Below are 17,586 nucleotides of genomic sequence, written 5' to 3' on the forward strand. Positions count from 1 at the left end.
TTGAGACTTGGAGATGAAATGAAAGTAATTGGGGCTAATTTGATAATTGCCAGAAAAACAACTACCTGCTCAGGATTACAAGTTCTATGAGATATAGAATAGAATTGTTTAATGGCCCAAGTGTGATTGGACACGAAAGGAATTTGTCTCCACTGCATAAACTCTCAGTGTACATGTAAACAACAAGTGATAGGTGATAGATCATAAATCATAGTCACAATCCTTAATCATAATTAATAATTAATTAATTAATTATCATAATTATTCATTAATCGTAAGATACAAACAAGGTACCAAATAGGAGAAGGGAAATAAATAGAATAGAATAGAATAGAATAGAATAGAATAGAATAGAATAGAATAGAATAGAATAGAATTCTTTATTGGCCAAGTGTGATTGGACACACAAGGAATTTGTCTTGGTGCATACGCTCTCAGTGTACATAAAAGAAAAGATACATTCATCAAGAATCATAAGGTACAACACTTAATGACAGTCAGAGGGAACAAATAAACAATACAGCTATCAGGCCTGGAAGCCATCTTTTTCATTGGAGCTTCAGGTCTGCCACATTTACTACTGTGAGAAACTGGGATGGGAGAATTGTGTGGAGCTAGGGTGATATATAATAGTCATAATAACATTCCTTTCTCAGAGAGTCAAGGACATCTTACCCTGCACCTGGAAGGCTGGAACTGGGAGGCATCTTCAGTTGGGAAAGTGCTTTGAGTGGACCATGTCATGGACTTGTGGGTCTTGGGCAGGGAATGGAACTTTCTTTTGGGTGGGGAAAACCTGGAAACTTTAAGATTCGGGTTTTCCCAGATGTGCCAATATGACATCTCTAATAAAATGGAACTGAGGAACTTCAAGCCTTGGAGTCTTATTTCGCTGGGGGTGTTACTTGGAACTCTGACAACAGCTAGTACATGGGTAAATATGTTTAGGCCTAATTAGGTGTTCAGCAGAACGATAGAATATATCACATAGTGATATAGTCATAGAGTCAATATATCTCAGGAATATATTCATCATCTTTCATCAAAAACCATCTCCATCCATGCTCTCTCGATAAGGAAAAAACCCAAAGGTCCTTAGAAATAAATAAGTATACAAAGTATTCCATAGTGTTCCATATCAAACTTTTGAGATTTTCATTTCTTTTCAATTGGATTGGAGTGAAAACAGAATGTTTCATCATGTAAAGTGTGACAGAAACGACACATTGAGGTCTAACTGTTGGCCATAGCCAGTAGCAAATCAAGTATGTAGTCTATAAGGAATTGGAGAATGTGGCCAGGATTTCAGCTTTAATCTTTCAAAATCCACCAGGACATTTCTCATTATTTGCTGTTTTTAATCTGTATATTAATAAACTATATTAGTAATCTGATCCTTTGTTTATTCTATTCTTTGTGTTACTTTGTTCAGTTAAAAGGAAGGAAATACTTTGTGGAAAATATATCTATCTCAGGATTGGTGTCAACACGCAAAACATCCCTAGCCTGCTCTTAAGTTGCCATAGGCAAGGGAGATGGGAAAATGGCGAAGCAGCACAGCAGCCAAAAACAAAAGCACATTCCAGACATATCTCTCTCAAGACTGTCTCCCAGGGATACCCACAGCGGCCAGACGGGAGTGATCTCTACAACCTGCAAAATTGCTCCATTGATGAATGTGACTGATGACACACCCTGGGGGGGGAGTGGGGAAACAGGGTCAAGCCAGGGCTGTAAATTATGTGGGGTCAGAGTTGGTTTCACTTGGAACATGCCAACATGAAGCTCCTAATAAACAACTGGATTTCTTTTGAAGCTTGGCTCGAGACTCATGATTTCATTAAGGCATCTGTCAGAACCTTGACAATTAAATTATCTGAACTTCTTTCTTTTCCTGCAGATAAAGATTTGGATACTCTGTCTCAGTCTAGAACAAGAACAAAGGTTTGACGACAATCGCACAAGACATCACCACCGAGAAAATCATGTACTATGCAAAGAAAGAAGATGTGTTTATCCACACATGAAGGAGGGGGATATTGAAGCACAGAGAAAAGACATATCTAGGGCACCTATCGGTTTGGAGAATCTGAAGTTTTGAAATGGATTAATGACTGGCAGTATAAAATTATAATAATTTCAGTAGGAAGGAGATGTAGTTTGACAGTAAGTCGGCATCATGTATTGAATATACAGTAGATAATGATTATCACAGCTATGGCATAATGGTTGCTGTAGCTATAGCCCCGTATGTCTAAATGGTAGATTGTGAAAAAATTGGATACAAGAGTCACTGTGAGTTGAGAAGCCATTAAATTTGTTTAATAAATGAATAACAGGATATGGGTTGTTTTTTGTTTTTTCATCCAAAATCAAAGTTTAAAGTGAGAGAAAGCTCAGAACACATGAGAAGACACTTGAGCTTGAATATATCAACAACATCTCCAGTAATAATTTAAAGGAGAGCAATTCACCTGGTCCCCAATGTGTGAAGTGATTTGATTGTGTAAAATACAGATCTATGATTTTCAAGGAATTAAAAACTAAATTCTCGTATTGGAGGTTGAAGCTAGAAGGCAGAAAAATGCAATAGTGTTCTCTTCCCTACATGTCCACATAACTGCATTTTTTTTTTTTTGAGGTTTGCTTAATACCCAAAGAGCTAAATTAATGGAAAAAGACTCTCAGGCAATGACTACATAAGTAGCTTTATTGCAGCCAAAAATAAAATCATATAATAAAAATTATTTTCCTATTGCAATGCATAAATATCACAGATATACCTCACAAATTCTGCACAAATTCCTCCAATATTTCAGGCCCAGAAAATAAAAGTTTTTGTGCAGCACAACCTCTAGAGTGACATGAGAATTCAGTCAGACCCGGAAAATACCTTACTATCTTCATTACTTAAAATATGGCAAATAAATTTAAAAACTTTTAAAGCAGTCATGTTATTCTACTTAATAACAGAGCTGATCCATATTTTCTAAAAGCACTTTGGTTTGTATTGATAAGATACTTTGTGCCATGATGACAAGGTGATGGACTTTGAGTTGTTTAACCTCATCCTATTCCAACAGAATCTGCATTAGTTACTGGGAATAATTTTTCAGGATTTAAAAATTATCTTTTCATGAGCAAATGCTTGCTGTTCAGTTCAGGTCCGAACAGGATGATAAAACATTTGGGGGCAAAGATACAACCCAACAAGCAAGCACTGGAAGATAACATGGAGAAGATCTCCACAGCCACCATATATTTCCCTTTGGTACTCAAGTAACTTGGGACAAAAGATAACCAAACACTGCAGAAGACAAATATGCTGAAGGTGATGAATTTGGCTTCATTGAAACTGTCAGGTAATTTCCTGGCTAGAAAAGCTGCAGAGAAGCTGATAGTGGCCAAAAGGCCCATAAAACCCAAGACGCAATAAAACATGGTCACTGAACCTTCATTGTATTCTAGTATGATTTCTTGAGAGACTGAATGTTTATCAGAATCTGGGTATGGTGGGGATGTCATCAGCCATGAGGCACAAATGATGACTTGAACAAGAGAGCAGGAAAGTACAATGGAGCTCACCATTCTTTTCCCTACCCATCTCCTCATTTTGGACCCAGGCTTGGTGGCCATGAATGCTAAGACAACCACAATGATTTTGGCCAATAAACAGGAAATTGCCACTGAGAAGATAATGCCAAAAGCTGGTTGTCGAAGAAGACACACAATTTCATTTGGTCTCCCAATAAATAACAAAACACAAAGGAAAGAGAGCAGAAGGGAGATGAGGATAATGTAGGTGAGATTTCTGTTGTTGGCTTTTACAATGGGAGTGTCCTGGTGTTGAATGAAGATCTTGAGCACATAAAATGTGATGAAAGCAAAAGAAAGAACAAAAACAGCCAGACTGATTCCCAGAGCATCTTCATATGATAAGAAGGTTATTACTTTTGGAATGCAGGAATTTTTGTTGTGGTTTGGGTATTGATCTTCAGGACACTGAGAACAGTCATCTTTATCTAAAACCAATCAGCAAAAATCAATTTATAATCAGTTCCACTAATCAATACATTCACAAACCGAACATGAAAACAAAGCAAAAGAACCAAGTTAATTAATGCAAAGCAATACAAGTAGGCCTATATTGGGATCTGTTGTGATATGGGAAATAAACTATCAGCTTACTAATATCCCTGGGAACCTCTGGGAGAAATAAAAATAGTAACTTATTTCATTGTCGCAAACTGTACACAACCACACATGGAGGTAGTTCAATTGGCAAGGGATCTCTAACAATGAAACTCTCTGATTCGAAGACATTTTGGCTAGGGATGATTGAAAAAAGTCTGTAGTATTAGAAAGCCATGCCCACTCTGCCTCTCCCCAGGTCAAACACAACCCTGATGCAGCCCTCAATGGAATCGAGTTTGACACCCCTGCTATAAACATTAAATTAGAGCATATTTTTTTTCTTACATCCTTACTTTCCAATTTGCTTACTCACAAAAATTGACAAAAGTTCAAGATTTTGGAGAAATTTCAAGAACATTGCTTTGGCTTCCTTTTTAAACAAACTACATTTCTTAACATTATGTTTTTTAAAAAAGGAACACCAAAAGTTACACCAAAACAAAAATTTTGCTTTCATTCATATTTTATTCTTCCCCCCCCACATTTATTAATTATAAAAACACACAAAATACACATACACATACACATACAAGTACAAGTAAAACAATGCACAACATTAATAACATTAATGACATCTAAACGTAATGTCAAATTTCTTACAACATCGATAACCTATATTCCTCAATATATATTCCTTCCTCTCACCTTATATAACGATATTATTTTATTGATATTTAGTTATTCGTCGTCTCATTTGGTACGGAATTCTATTTTACTCTTTTAGGATCCTCTTTTTGTTTGGTTTCTTTATCTCCAACCATTGATACCACCTTTGCCAAACCAGATAGTAGTCAGATTCTTCCTTTCCTTGGATTTCCTTGGTGATTATGTCCATCTCAGCATGTTCCATGACTTTGGATGTTATTCTGTGTTGTGTTGGGACTTCTTCCAGTTTCCAATTTTGTGCATAAGTGATCCTTGATACAGTCAGAATATGTGTGATTAAATATATTATTTCTTTTTCATAATTACCTGTAAATATGCCTAATAGGTATGTTTCCGGTTTTAATGGTACTTTTTGAGTTGTTATTTCTTCCAATTGGGTTTTAATATTGTTCCAGAATTGTTTGGCTTTGGGACACGACCACCACATGTGGTAGTATTTCCTTTTTTGTGCTTTGCATTTCCAGCAGAGTGAGGATGTATTGGGAAACATATTTGAGATCCGTGCCGGTGGGAGGTGCCATCTATAAAACATCTTGTAAGCATTTTCTTTGTACGGTACTGATAGTGTTAGTTTGCTGTTAATTTTCCATAATTTTTCCCATTTATTTAATTCTATAGGGTATCCGAAATTCGTCGCCCACGTGATCATGTTTTCTTTAACTATTTCCTCTTCTAATTTATATGCCAATAGGAAGTTATAGATTTTTGTTATTAATTTCTCATTGGCGCCCAATAAAATTTTGTCTAACTGATTTAGTTCTTTTTGGATTCCGAATTTTTTCCATATCTGTTTTATATCTGGATTTTAATTGTAAGTATGGCCACCAGTCCATTTCCACACCATGAGTTCTTAATTCTTCTATTGTTTTTAGTTTTCCTTCTTCATTTAAGAGATCCTGGTATGTTTTCATTTTATTTGTGTCCATTGTATGGAGTCAGCGGAGAAATATAAGGCTCAAGCCGACAAACATCAAGGTCTCCAGTCGCCTTTCCGAATAGGTGATAAGGTGTATTTGTCAACCAAGTACCTAAAATTGAGAGTGCCCAGCAAGAAGTTTGGACCCAAATCCATAGGTCCCTTTCCTATAGTGAAAGTGATTAACCCAGTGACTGTCCAATTTAGGCTCCCTCGCATATTAGGGAAAATACACCCCATTTTCCACAGCAGCTTATTGAAACCTGTCAGAAAATCCACTCTCAGACCTTTGTCAGCTGCTCCACCCCCTCCTTTAGTAATACAAGGGGAGACTCATTATGAGGTGAAGAGAATCTTGGACTCTAGACTTTACAGGGGCCGATTGCAATATTTAGTACACTGGAAAGGCTACCCTTTGACTGAAGCTACTTGGGTTAAGAGTTGGGATGTGAAAGCTGATGTGCTCGTGAAACAGTTTCATGACACATTTCCTGACAAACCGAAAGGTCCTCCTGGGGGGGGAGGGGGGTTAAAGGGTTTGGTGCTAAATGTTAACCCCTTCTTTTGTGTTTTGTCTGTTTTGTTTTCAGGATGTGATTCTTTCTGCGGGGGGGATGCCTGTCAGCCTTGGAAGCCATATTAGGCCAGAAGCTTCAATGCTGCCACCTCCTCATGTGTGGGAAAGTAGGAGGGGGGATTTAGGAGAGGGGAGTTAGTCGACATAATAGCGTTCTTCCTATTGGTCAAGGTCAGGGTGAGCCAGCACCTGGAGGAGGAGTGGTCAGGGGGTGGCTTGAGGTGGAACGGATGATGATTGGAGCATGTGACCGAAAGGGGAGAAAGGGGTTGGTTTTGGAAGCTTTGTATTATTGAAAGAAAGCCCGGGTTTTTCAGATTCGGGATTTCCCAGATGTGCCAGTTTCCCTATTGCTAGTAAAGAGAACTTTGGAAAATGCCTGCTTCAGTGTCTTTACTGGGAGTCGGGGGGTTTCTGGAATGCTGACACTAAGTGCTATTGCTATTGCTATCTTCTTATAGGTATTTGGCTTTAGATCAGCAGACATTTCAAGGATTGAACAAAAATCCCACAGACCTAGAAAGTTTTTTTTATGTAATTAATAACTTTAATTCCATTTCTGTTGTGGAGGAATGAAATAATATAATGGGAACAAAGAAACCAAGCTGTATCAAATACTTGAAAATGACAAATCTTGGTGCAAACTATGTACTTATGGTTAACTTTTAACTCTTCAGTTTTTCCCCCTTTTTAGCTGTTCCTTGTTATTTAAATCAGGCCTCAACAGAATAATGTAACATTTTGGGAAGAAGATGAAAGCCAGTAATCCCCCACTGGAGCACAAAATGGAGAAGATCTCTACAGCCACCATATATTTCCCCTTTGTGCTCAAGTAGGTTGGAACAAAGGACAGCCAGACACTGCAAAAGACCAACATGCTGAAGGTGATAAATTTGGCTTCATTAAAGGTGTCCGGTAACTTCCTGACCAGGAAAGCCACCAGGAAGCTGATAATTGCCAAGAGACCCATAAAACCAAGGACACAGTAGAACATGACGGTTGACCCTTCCTTACATATCAATACAATTTCCTTTGGCATGGAATACATGTCAACATCTAGGAACGGGGGAGAGGTTGATAGCCATACTGTACAAATAATGGTTTGAATAAAAGAGCAAGAAAGGACAATAGAAAGACCCAGTCTCTTCCCCATCCATTTTCTAATTCTGGACCCTGGCTTGGTAGCCATGAAAGCAAGAATTACAATGATAGTCTTGGCCAAAATGCTAGAAACTGCCACGGAGAAGATGATACCAAAAGTAACTTGCCGAAGAAGGCATGTCCATTGATGAGGCTGGCCAATATATAGCAAAGCACAGAGAAACGAGAGCAGGAGGGAGATGAGAAGAATGTAGGTGAGGGTCTCATTGTTGGCTTTCACAATAGGGGTGTCATTGTGTTTAATGAAGAGCCAGAGCAGGAAAATAGTAATAATAGAAAAAGTAAGAATAAAGCTGATAAAAATGTTCCCCAGCATTTCTTCATAGGATAAAAATGTTACATATTTTGGAAGGCAGCAAATTTGCTTCTCATTTGGATAATGATCTAGTGGACACGGAAAGCAGTTGTCCATGTCTGTGGGGAAAGAGAAAAAGGCTTTTATTCTATATATAGCCATGATGTCAAACCTATAGCACGTTTGCCTGAAGTGGCACATGGAGCCATGACCGCTGACATGCGTAGCGTCACCCGATCCTCTTCCGGGTTTCTGGCGTGCATGCAATGTGGCAATGCTGGAAACCGGAAGAGCTGGTTTTCTGGTTTCTGTTGTACGCATGCACGCTGGGCAGCTGATAATTGCACACGTATGCGCGCCAGTAACCGGAAGACAAGCTGAAACCAGAAGTTCATTTCCTGGCATGCACATGCCTACTAGGTAGCTTTACTTCTGGGGCGCATCAGCACTCAGTGCCAAAATATTACTGATATATAGCTTTCTTGAAAATGATATTGGAATAATCAGATCTGTTTTAACTGTTTATCCATATAGACAGCTGCATGATGGACAACCTGGGTACCTCAGCAAATCATCAGTCATGATCCCAGACCACTAGTGGGCAACCATTCCTCTATGTACTATCTCTTACCCTTCTGATTCGAAATCTTCTCTGTTGGACAAGGAAGGCAATCATAGCAGCAAAATGGTTTCCCTTCCTTTTTGGCCTTCCTGTAACCTGGATGACAATGGTCATTGCAAACAGAAAGAGGCTTTGTCTACTGAGAAAAGAAAGAGAAGAAGGTTTTCCATCTTGCAAATATGCATATCTACAAATAACCATAGAAACGTGTGCTTTCATAGGTGAATAATTCAAAAAAAAAAATCATATATGACAACTTATAATGAAGAATCCTCTAGGGGAAAATTGTTTTTCAATTTTGCTTATGGGTATCCAGAAATTCATATAGGGAGTGATAGCTAGGCAATGAGTCAGATTAAAAGAAAAGTGACCTGATGTATATCTGCACCAATCAAATGGCGTTTAACCAGGGGTGGGTTCTACTTACCTTTACTACCAGTTTGCACATGCGCAGATCATCCATTATGATGTCCGGGCGGGTGGGTGGAGCCTCCCGCCGCTTTTACTACCGGTTCGCAAGAACCGGACAGAACGGGAAGCAACCCACCACTGGTTTAAACATCGTATTTTGAATTTATTATCATTTCTCAGCAACATATAGAGAGTGATAGCTGGGCAATGAGTCAGGTTAAAAGAAAAGTGACATGATGTATATCTGCACCAATCAAATGGTGTTTAAACGTTGTATTTTGAATTTCTTAGCATTTCATAGTGACATTTTCTTTATTATTGATTTTCCTCTTACAAGTTTTCAATTAGAAATGCTTCAATTGGAGATGATAACTCAAATGAATGAATATAGCTCCCAAATATATTTAAGTCATGATTCTAAATGGAAACCATGGTATAATTGAATGCAATCAAATAAATATGACATTCCTGCATGGGCATATTAAGCAAGAAGAGGTTGCATGCTTATGAAATATATGATTACTGCATAATGATACTTTATGTAAAAGGCCATACTTGAACTTTTCATGTTTTATTGGATCCATTCTCCTATGTCTCATGATCTGACATGCCTTTCTAAATTTTCTCTGTATTTTCAGACAACTTTCTGAGTAGTTGAAGAACAGTTACTCCAACAAATTATTTTCTTAAAGCTTTTTAAGTCTTGAATAGAACTCAAAGATTTACAGGACCTACCTGATTAAACCACTTTGGCCAGATTATGGATTCCTCTGAAATAGTAAATGTTTTTTCTGTGAGAGACAAGGGTTGTATGTCTCCAACTTTGACTCTAAGGAAGGAAAGGTTTGGGAAGGTTACCCAGTTGATAATATCAAATCCAGTTTCCACTTCTCCATTTTGATTGAAGAAAATTGTTTCCCCAACACTGTTGTTAAATGAAATAATTTTCAGAAAATGGTTGAGCTGAAGAGAGAAGAGGAAATACAGGATATATTTAATGACATTGTTCTTTTCTCTTTAAGTTTGTTTCATGTAAAACAAATAGGCAGAGAACAGGACTTCGAATAGTGTTCTAGGAAAAAATGAAGAAATTAGGATGACTAAATTCATTTTCTGAGAAAGCCTCAAGTTTTTGTTTGCTTGATACATGTTACTATGCAAGCTCATGCATATCACTAATTGTTTGCGAATTGTGCCTGTGTTGTTAGATCTCAATACATAGGAACTCTCAGGCAAATTTCCTATTACTGGCCAGATGCCTTCCCTGACACCACATGGAGTCTGAAATATATATTTTTTTTCTTTGCTCCCTAGGAGAGAATCATCTGTCCTATCCAGAGGTGGTATTCAGCTGGTTTGGACTGGTTTGGGTGAACCGGTAGTGGCAACCTACCCCCCGCACCCTGCCCCCTGCCCACCTGCCCACCTGCCCAGGCGCAATCCCGTCCTATATCGCTGTGTTTTTGATGCCTCATGCATGTGTGGAGTGAGTGTGAGTGAATTGCTGTGTTTTGTGATGCCGCATACATGATATGCATGCTCACATTTCCGGTGCTGCGCAAACCGGTTGCTACAGTATGTAAAGCCCACCTCTGGTCCTACCTAGGGTTGAACTCTTAACTTTCTGAGTGGGAGGTGAGAATCTTCACCACTAGGCCACCACACAACTTATTATCTATCTACAGCTGGTTCAACATATTTCTAAATGTAAAACTGAAGTTGTTTGGAATCTACAAAAATCACTAGTATACTCTCCGCTGAACAACCATGGAAGAGTTAAGTAGAAATGCACCCTATTTAAAAAGATACATTCTACCATTGTGAAAAAAAAAAGAGTTTGAGAACCAATACTAGTTTTCATGGCTGTGTTGTGGCCCCGCCCTCTGAGCCTGTCCCATCGGAGGAAGAAAGCTCCGAGCATGAGGAAGACGAGTCAGCCAGGCCTCCCTCTCCAGGCCCCTCCCCTCTGGCACTGTCTCAGGTGCCGGCCGAGGGAGAGGAGATTAACAGAGAGACAGGTGGCTCGGATGAGAGCGAAGGAGAAACATCATTCCTGGACGCACGCCTCCGAAGGCATGATAAACTATTGCAGCAGCTCAGGAGGCATGCTAGGGATTAGAACTGAGTCAGAGACTATATAATAGAGGGTGGTGGCCAGTGATCCTTGTGACGAACAAAACTAACCTTGGATAGTCACTAAAGCCTTGTCCGGAACTGCTGAGGGAAATATTATTCTGCTTGGACTTTTTGTACGCTAAGTATCTTATCTTTCTGTTTTGTGGAAATAAACGCACTTGGCAGACGGTGTGTAAATCGCTGCCAAGTTGGAGATAAGGCCTGGGTGTGTGCCAAAGTGTTTCCTTAACCCTCGGCTGGCTGTGTTTGTGTGTGTGTGTGGACGGGGACAGATCAGGCTGGTATTTATTAGGTAATATTGGGTTTCAGCGATTAGTGACATGGTCTAGACAACAGATTTCACCTGATGTTTCACCAACAATTGCTATGAAGTAGACCAGTTTGTCTCTGAAGATATATGGCACATTTGTAATCAGCTTTCCATTCCTACTCAGCCCATATATACATCTGAAATTTTAAACCACATGAGCTACTGTATTTTTGGAGTATAAGACACACTTTTTTCCCATCTAAAAGAGGCTGAAAATTTGGGTGGGTCTTATACTCCGAATGTAACCATACCTACCTGCCTCTGCTTGTCTTTTTCCTGGCTGCAGAGATTGCCACCATTGTCGGTGGCTTGTGTTTTTGGGCTCTGCACATCGCATTTTCAGCCTCCAAATGCTCCATTTGAGAGGCCTTCAAGGCTGCGGAGATTACCAAAGCACATCACTGCCGATCGCCGCCCAAAAACGCAATGCGTTTGACGGATGAAAACGTGATGTGCAGCACCCAAAATGGCTACCCGAACAGCTGCTGCCTTCTCTTACCCTTTCTGCGCTTTGCCTGCTTTAGTCACTGGAGCTCCCTCCGACAATCAACTGTTTTTTTGAAGCTGTTTTTCAGCCCCAACATGAGCAAAGTGATCTTCTGTGTTTTGCCTGCTTTTCTAATTGCTGTTCACTCCAACGATTAGCTGTGCTTTAGAAGCTGTTTTTTAGCCCCAACCAACCCCAACCTCAAAACTAGCTAGCCAGCTAATGTGCTGAAGCTGACCAGGCTAAGAACGCTAGCTAGATGAATACCTGGAAGGCAGATTTTTCTTCTTATTTTCCTCCCCAAAAACTAAGGTGCGTCTTATACTTAGGTATGTCTTACACTCTGAATAATATGGTACTTTAAAAATGGTTCTTGTCACAAAGGAACTATAATACAAAACAATATTTTTACGTTTAGTATAGAATGTCTCTCATGAGACACACTGATCTAATTGAAATCAGTTTGTCCAAGACATTACCTCCCACAGGTGTTGAGCCAGCAAGCTATGGATTGCTTCAATGACACTCTCTGTTTTTTTCAATTGAAATGAAAGCATGTTGTGCAAAGCATATGCCACAGTATAGACTGCATTGTAGACACTGTAGCTATGGGAAGTCATGCTCATTTCAAAAATAGATGCTGGGAGATTCTCCAGTTTCTCCTTACCAGTGCAGGAGACCCTTCCTTGCCTGTCTATCATGGACTCGGGAAAGAAACATCCAAAGGCCTCTTCCCAAAAACCCTGAATGAAGCCATCTTCTCCTTCAAAGCTACCATTTATCAACCGAAGAAAGTCAGTGAATCTTGGGACCTCCTTTGAATGAACTGCTAAGGACAGGGCACCATGAAGCAAGTCTATGCCTTCCTTCCTTTGAAATGGGAATGATGTGAATTCCATCTGAGCCGTCATAAGGTAAACCCTACCTTTTGCCATTATTGATACATCCTCATATTTTGACAATGTGGAACACATTCTGAAAAATATCATGGTCTGAATTTCACCATAAACAATGGATACATTAGCAATGCTTTTAATAATAGCATGATACTGATGTATTCCCTCCGCCACCATCTTATCAATATCAGTAACTGATGTGATTATTGGGAATCGTTCTATATAATCAAAGCAGATTCCTCTCTGAGAAAACATAGGAAGAGCTTCTTGAACAAATCTCTCTCCATTGTTATCTTTGTCATAGAGTACCCCAATCCATGTCCACTGGAAATGCAACAGTAACTGGAGAATCACTTTATATTGTCTGTGCACATCTGGAAACATCTGGTGATAGAAAACAGCTTGAGTTTTCCTATTCATCTCAGAAGCGGAACCATAGGTGAACTATAGCACATAAATAAAAATTGTGTTAGAGAATTAATAGCTAGATAAATCTATATATCTATATATATCAGGGATGTGGTGGCTCAGTGGCCAAGATGCTGAGCTTGTCAATTGAAAGGTCGGCAGTTCAGCAGTTTGAATCCCTAGTGCCGCATAACGGGGTGAGCTCCTGTTACTTGTCCCAGCTTCTTCCAACCTAGCAGTTTGAAAGCACATAAAAAATGCAAATAGAAAAATAGGGACCACTTTTGGTGGGAAGGTAACAGCGTTCCGTGCGCCTTTGGCATTTAGTCATGCCAGCCACATGACCACAGAGATGTCTTCAGACAGTGCTGGTTCTTCGGCTTTGAAATGGAGATGAGCACCGCCCCCTAGAGTCGGGAACGACTAGCACATACCTTTACCTTATCTATATCTCTATATCTCTATATCTCTATGTCTCCATGTCTCTATCTATCTATCTATCTATCTATCTACCTACCTACCTACCTATCAATCTATCTATCTATCTATCTATCTATCTATCTATCTATCTATCTATCTATCTATCATCTCATTTCTTTCCTATATGAAGGACATTATGAAATCAAGTTCCCTAATCCTGTAAACTGAATGTACTGAGAAGCAGATGCCTTGCTATGTTAAAAGAGAACATACAACAGAAATGAAAAAAAAAATGCTTTGGAAAAAATAAAGATAACATTTATTGACATTTTTTTTCTGTGAACACATTGGTACATATTAAAAAAATGAAATTCTGATAGCCACTCTCAAAAGAAAATAATGAAAGATAAACCAAGAATGTCCAGCCGACTGAACTGAATTAAAATGAACGTTTTATTTGGGATGAGTTCAGTTGGTATAGCATTGCGTGTGCTGAAAATGAATCATGTAATGGTTTTCTTTGCATGTTGGAAAACAAAAACAAAACTTCTCCATACTATTTTACATATTTGTTCGTTTCTCACTAAAGAAAAATCTACGTTCGTCACAGGTTTGTATTAACTATTCATAGTAACCAGAAAGAGAACACAAACACAAACACACACACACACACACACGTGTCTCTGTGTGTATCTATTTATCTATCATCTATCTATCTATCTATCTATCTATCTTAGATCTGTATATCTAGATCTAGATCTGTATATGTAGATCTAGATAGATAGATATAGATATATATTTAACCTATTTGTTCTCAAAAGGATAGAATTTGAACTTAAAGGCTAGATAGATACAAATTTAAACAATGGGAAGAAACTCTTACTTGTGGAATCTTGTAAATAGACAGGATGGCTGTCATGTGGATACAGACTTCAGAATTAGGTCCTCCAATGACTGACACTAGGTTGTTCTCTGTTTCACACTTGTAGTTAGGGATTAATTTGCCTTGTATTGAGAATACTTCCATTGAGGCATGATATGTCCAGCTTGGAATAAAGTTGCTGTTATAGATATGGGAGCCCAGAGTGAGGTTGGGCAAAATCTGGGGATTTTCATTGATCTCCTTTATAGCAAATGCCAAAGACAAAATGTGTTGGTAGAGCTGAGTCACCACGCTGAAATGAAAATTACACATTGATTTGAGCTCATTGGTTTCAGCACAAGAGCTGCAGGACTTTTGTTCAACTCATAGCTTTAAATATATTATACTCAAAGCTTCCATCGTACTAATGAATGTTGTTAAATAAAATACATCTATTTCAGTCTTCATCACATAGTAATGGTACTACTTTAAAGGATACTGTTTAATATTAGAAAATATCCAAGAATGCAAGCGTACAACTAATCCTATACAGAATTCAATAGCAATCATATTATTGTCTTTGTGACTCCTGGTGTGATTATATCTTCATTCTACAGAACCATTCTGCATGTGTAGAAAAAAATCAATTATAAATTCAGGGGTAACCTCCATGAGGTTGTTGTCTCCCACACCCCTTAATTTAGTTCATTGATTAAAATTTAGCACCATAATTCTCAAGATTGTATCTTAACAAGGGTTTTCCTGTCACAGAAGTCTTGCAAGACTGAAATAACTAAGCACCATGTTATTGTGACTAATTGGATTTCAGAGAAATTATTGACAATCAGTTCAACTGTTGATATTCATTTTAGAAACAGTGAAAATCAGAACTTTAAATGAAAAAATAACTTTAAGAAAATGGGGAAATTGTTATCTTCACAAATATACAGATATTTCATTACTCAAAACAAATTTATTTAGCTGTGCAGCTGAATTACTCCATTTCTTTTTAAGGAATAGGGAAATCTTGAAATAAAACAGAATACTTCATTAATTTAAAAAATACTGTCAGGAAGATTTTAATTAAAAAAAAAACTAGACATGAATTTATGACTGTCCTTGGTGAAATTTAATTAAAAATAAATATTGGATCAACATCTCATTCTCAGGCAGTAAGCTTGGAATATAATAGAAAACAGTGTTTTATTATATGGAATTCCAAAAACTTCCTCCAAAGTAATTTACAGATAACTTAATTAGTAAATTGAAGAAAAATAGATACATGTAAAGCATTAAACCTCTTCCACAGTATTAACTGAGAATTTGACCTGCCAAAATCATGAAGTCAGAATCATGAACTCATCCCTATGAATTAGATTAAGTAGAACTGTTTATTCCCAATCCATTATTAATGGACCTTAACATCCAAGACATCCTTAAACAATTTCAGTCTTCATGAATAAAGAGATATACAATATAGACCCAGCACAAAACATCAAACTCATTTCTGAATAATTAGTTTTAGATACATGAGCATCTTACTCAGTATCATAGAAAAGGTCAGTAGAAGGTTTTTCATGAAAGTTTATTGTGTTTGAAAATGTATATATTTGAGACAAAATGCCAGCAACAATGACATCTCCTGATTGATAGTATTTATGAAGAATTGGAATAGGATCACCAACAATGCAATTCATGTTAGGAATCTCTGAAACTGCCCTAAACAACAGCATTAAGAGCAATAGAGAGAGCTTCATTAATTTGCATGATAGAATACCTTCTTTGCAGTCTTTCATTTGTCCTATTTCTTTCTCTTAATAGATTCCTGGCCAAATAGCACAGCCTAACTTGAATGACCCCTTGGCTGATTTACAGTACCAACCAAGAGCATTAAAGAACAACACCAACAAATATATATATATTCTGCTTCTTTACATTGTAGAGCAAATAAGAACAAGGTCCTTCTATCTTACATTTTAGTTTTGCTGGTGGTTAACAAAACACCCTTGAGACTTGGAGATGAAATGAAAGTAATTGGAGCTAATTTGATAATTGCCAGAAAAACAACTACCTGCTCAGGATTACAAGTTCTATGAGATATAGAATAGAATTGTTTAATGGCCCAAGTGTGATTGGACACGAAAGGAATTTGTCTCCGCTGCATAAACTCTCAGTGTACATGTAAACAACAAGTGATAGGTGATAGATCATAAATCATAGTCACAATCCTTAATCATAATTAATAATTAATTAATTAATTAATTAATTATCATAATTATTCATTAATCGTAAGATACAAACAAGGTACCAAATAGGAGAAGGGAAATGAATAGAATAGAATAGAATAGAATAGAATAGAATAGAATAGAATAGAATAGAATAGAATAGAATAGAATAGAATAGAATTCTTTATTGGCCAAGTGTGATTGGACACAGAAGGAATTTGTCTTGGTGCATACACTCTCAGTGTACATAAAAGAAAAGATACATTCATCAAGAATCATAAGGTACAACACTTAATGACAGTCAGAGGGAACAAATAAACAATACAGCTATCAGGCCTGGAAGCCATCTTTTTCATTGGAGCTTCAGGTCTGCCACATTTACTACTGTGGGAAACTGGGGTGGGAGAATTGTGTGGAGCTAGGGTGATATATAATAGTCATAATAACATTCCTTTCTCAGAGAGTCAAGGACATCTTACCCTGCACCTGGAAGGCTGGAACTGGGAGGCATCTTCAGTTGGGAAAGTGCTTTGAGTGGACCATGTCATGGACTTGTGGGTCTTGGGCAGGGAATGGAACTTTCCTTTGGGTGGGGAAAACCTGGAAACTTTAAGATTCGGGTTTTCCCAGATGTGCCAATATGACATCTCTAATAAAATGGAACTTTGAGGAACTTCAAGCCTTGGAGTCTTATTTCGCTGGGGGTGTTACTTGGAACTCTGACAACAGCTAGTACATGGGTAAATATGTTTAGGCCTAATTAGGTGTTCAGCAGAATGATAGAATATATCACATAGTGATATAGTCATAGAGTCAATATATCTCAGGAATATATTCATCATCTTTCATCAAAAACCATCTCCATCCATGCTCTCTCGATAAGGAAAAGACCCAAAGGTCCTTAGAAATAAATAAGTATACAAAGTATTCCATAGTGTTCCATATCAAACTTTTGAGATTTTCATTTCTTTTCAATTGGATTGGAGTGAAAACAGAATGT

At 37.9% G+C, this 17,586-nt stretch overlaps 1 protein-coding gene across 1 annotated transcript; it reads right to left on the bottom strand.

Annotated features, from left to right (window-relative positions):
- Positions 1–1,215: 1,215 nt before the first annotated feature.
- LOC148113828 (vomeronasal type-2 receptor 26-like) lies at positions 1,216–16,058 on the bottom strand. Its single transcript, XM_087893428.1, has 6 exons — positions 15,904–16,058; positions 14,383–14,674; positions 12,255–13,115; positions 9,578–9,805; positions 8,441–8,567; positions 1,216–4,022 (listed from the first exon to the last, which is right to left on the bottom strand). Exons 1-6 carry the CDS (start codon positions 16,056–16,058, stop codon positions 3,127–3,129), a joined length of 2,559 nt encoding a protein of 852 aa, XP_087749554.1. The 3' UTR covers positions 1,216–3,126.
- Positions 16,059–17,586: the final 1,528 nt, after the last annotated feature.

This window comes from Pantherophis guttatus, chromosome 4 (assembly GCF_059756535.1).
Source record: "Pantherophis guttatus breed Tessera chromosome 4, ASM5975653v1, whole genome shotgun sequence".
Classification (NCBI taxonomy): Eukaryota; Metazoa; Chordata; class Lepidosauria; order Squamata; family Colubridae; genus Pantherophis; species Pantherophis guttatus.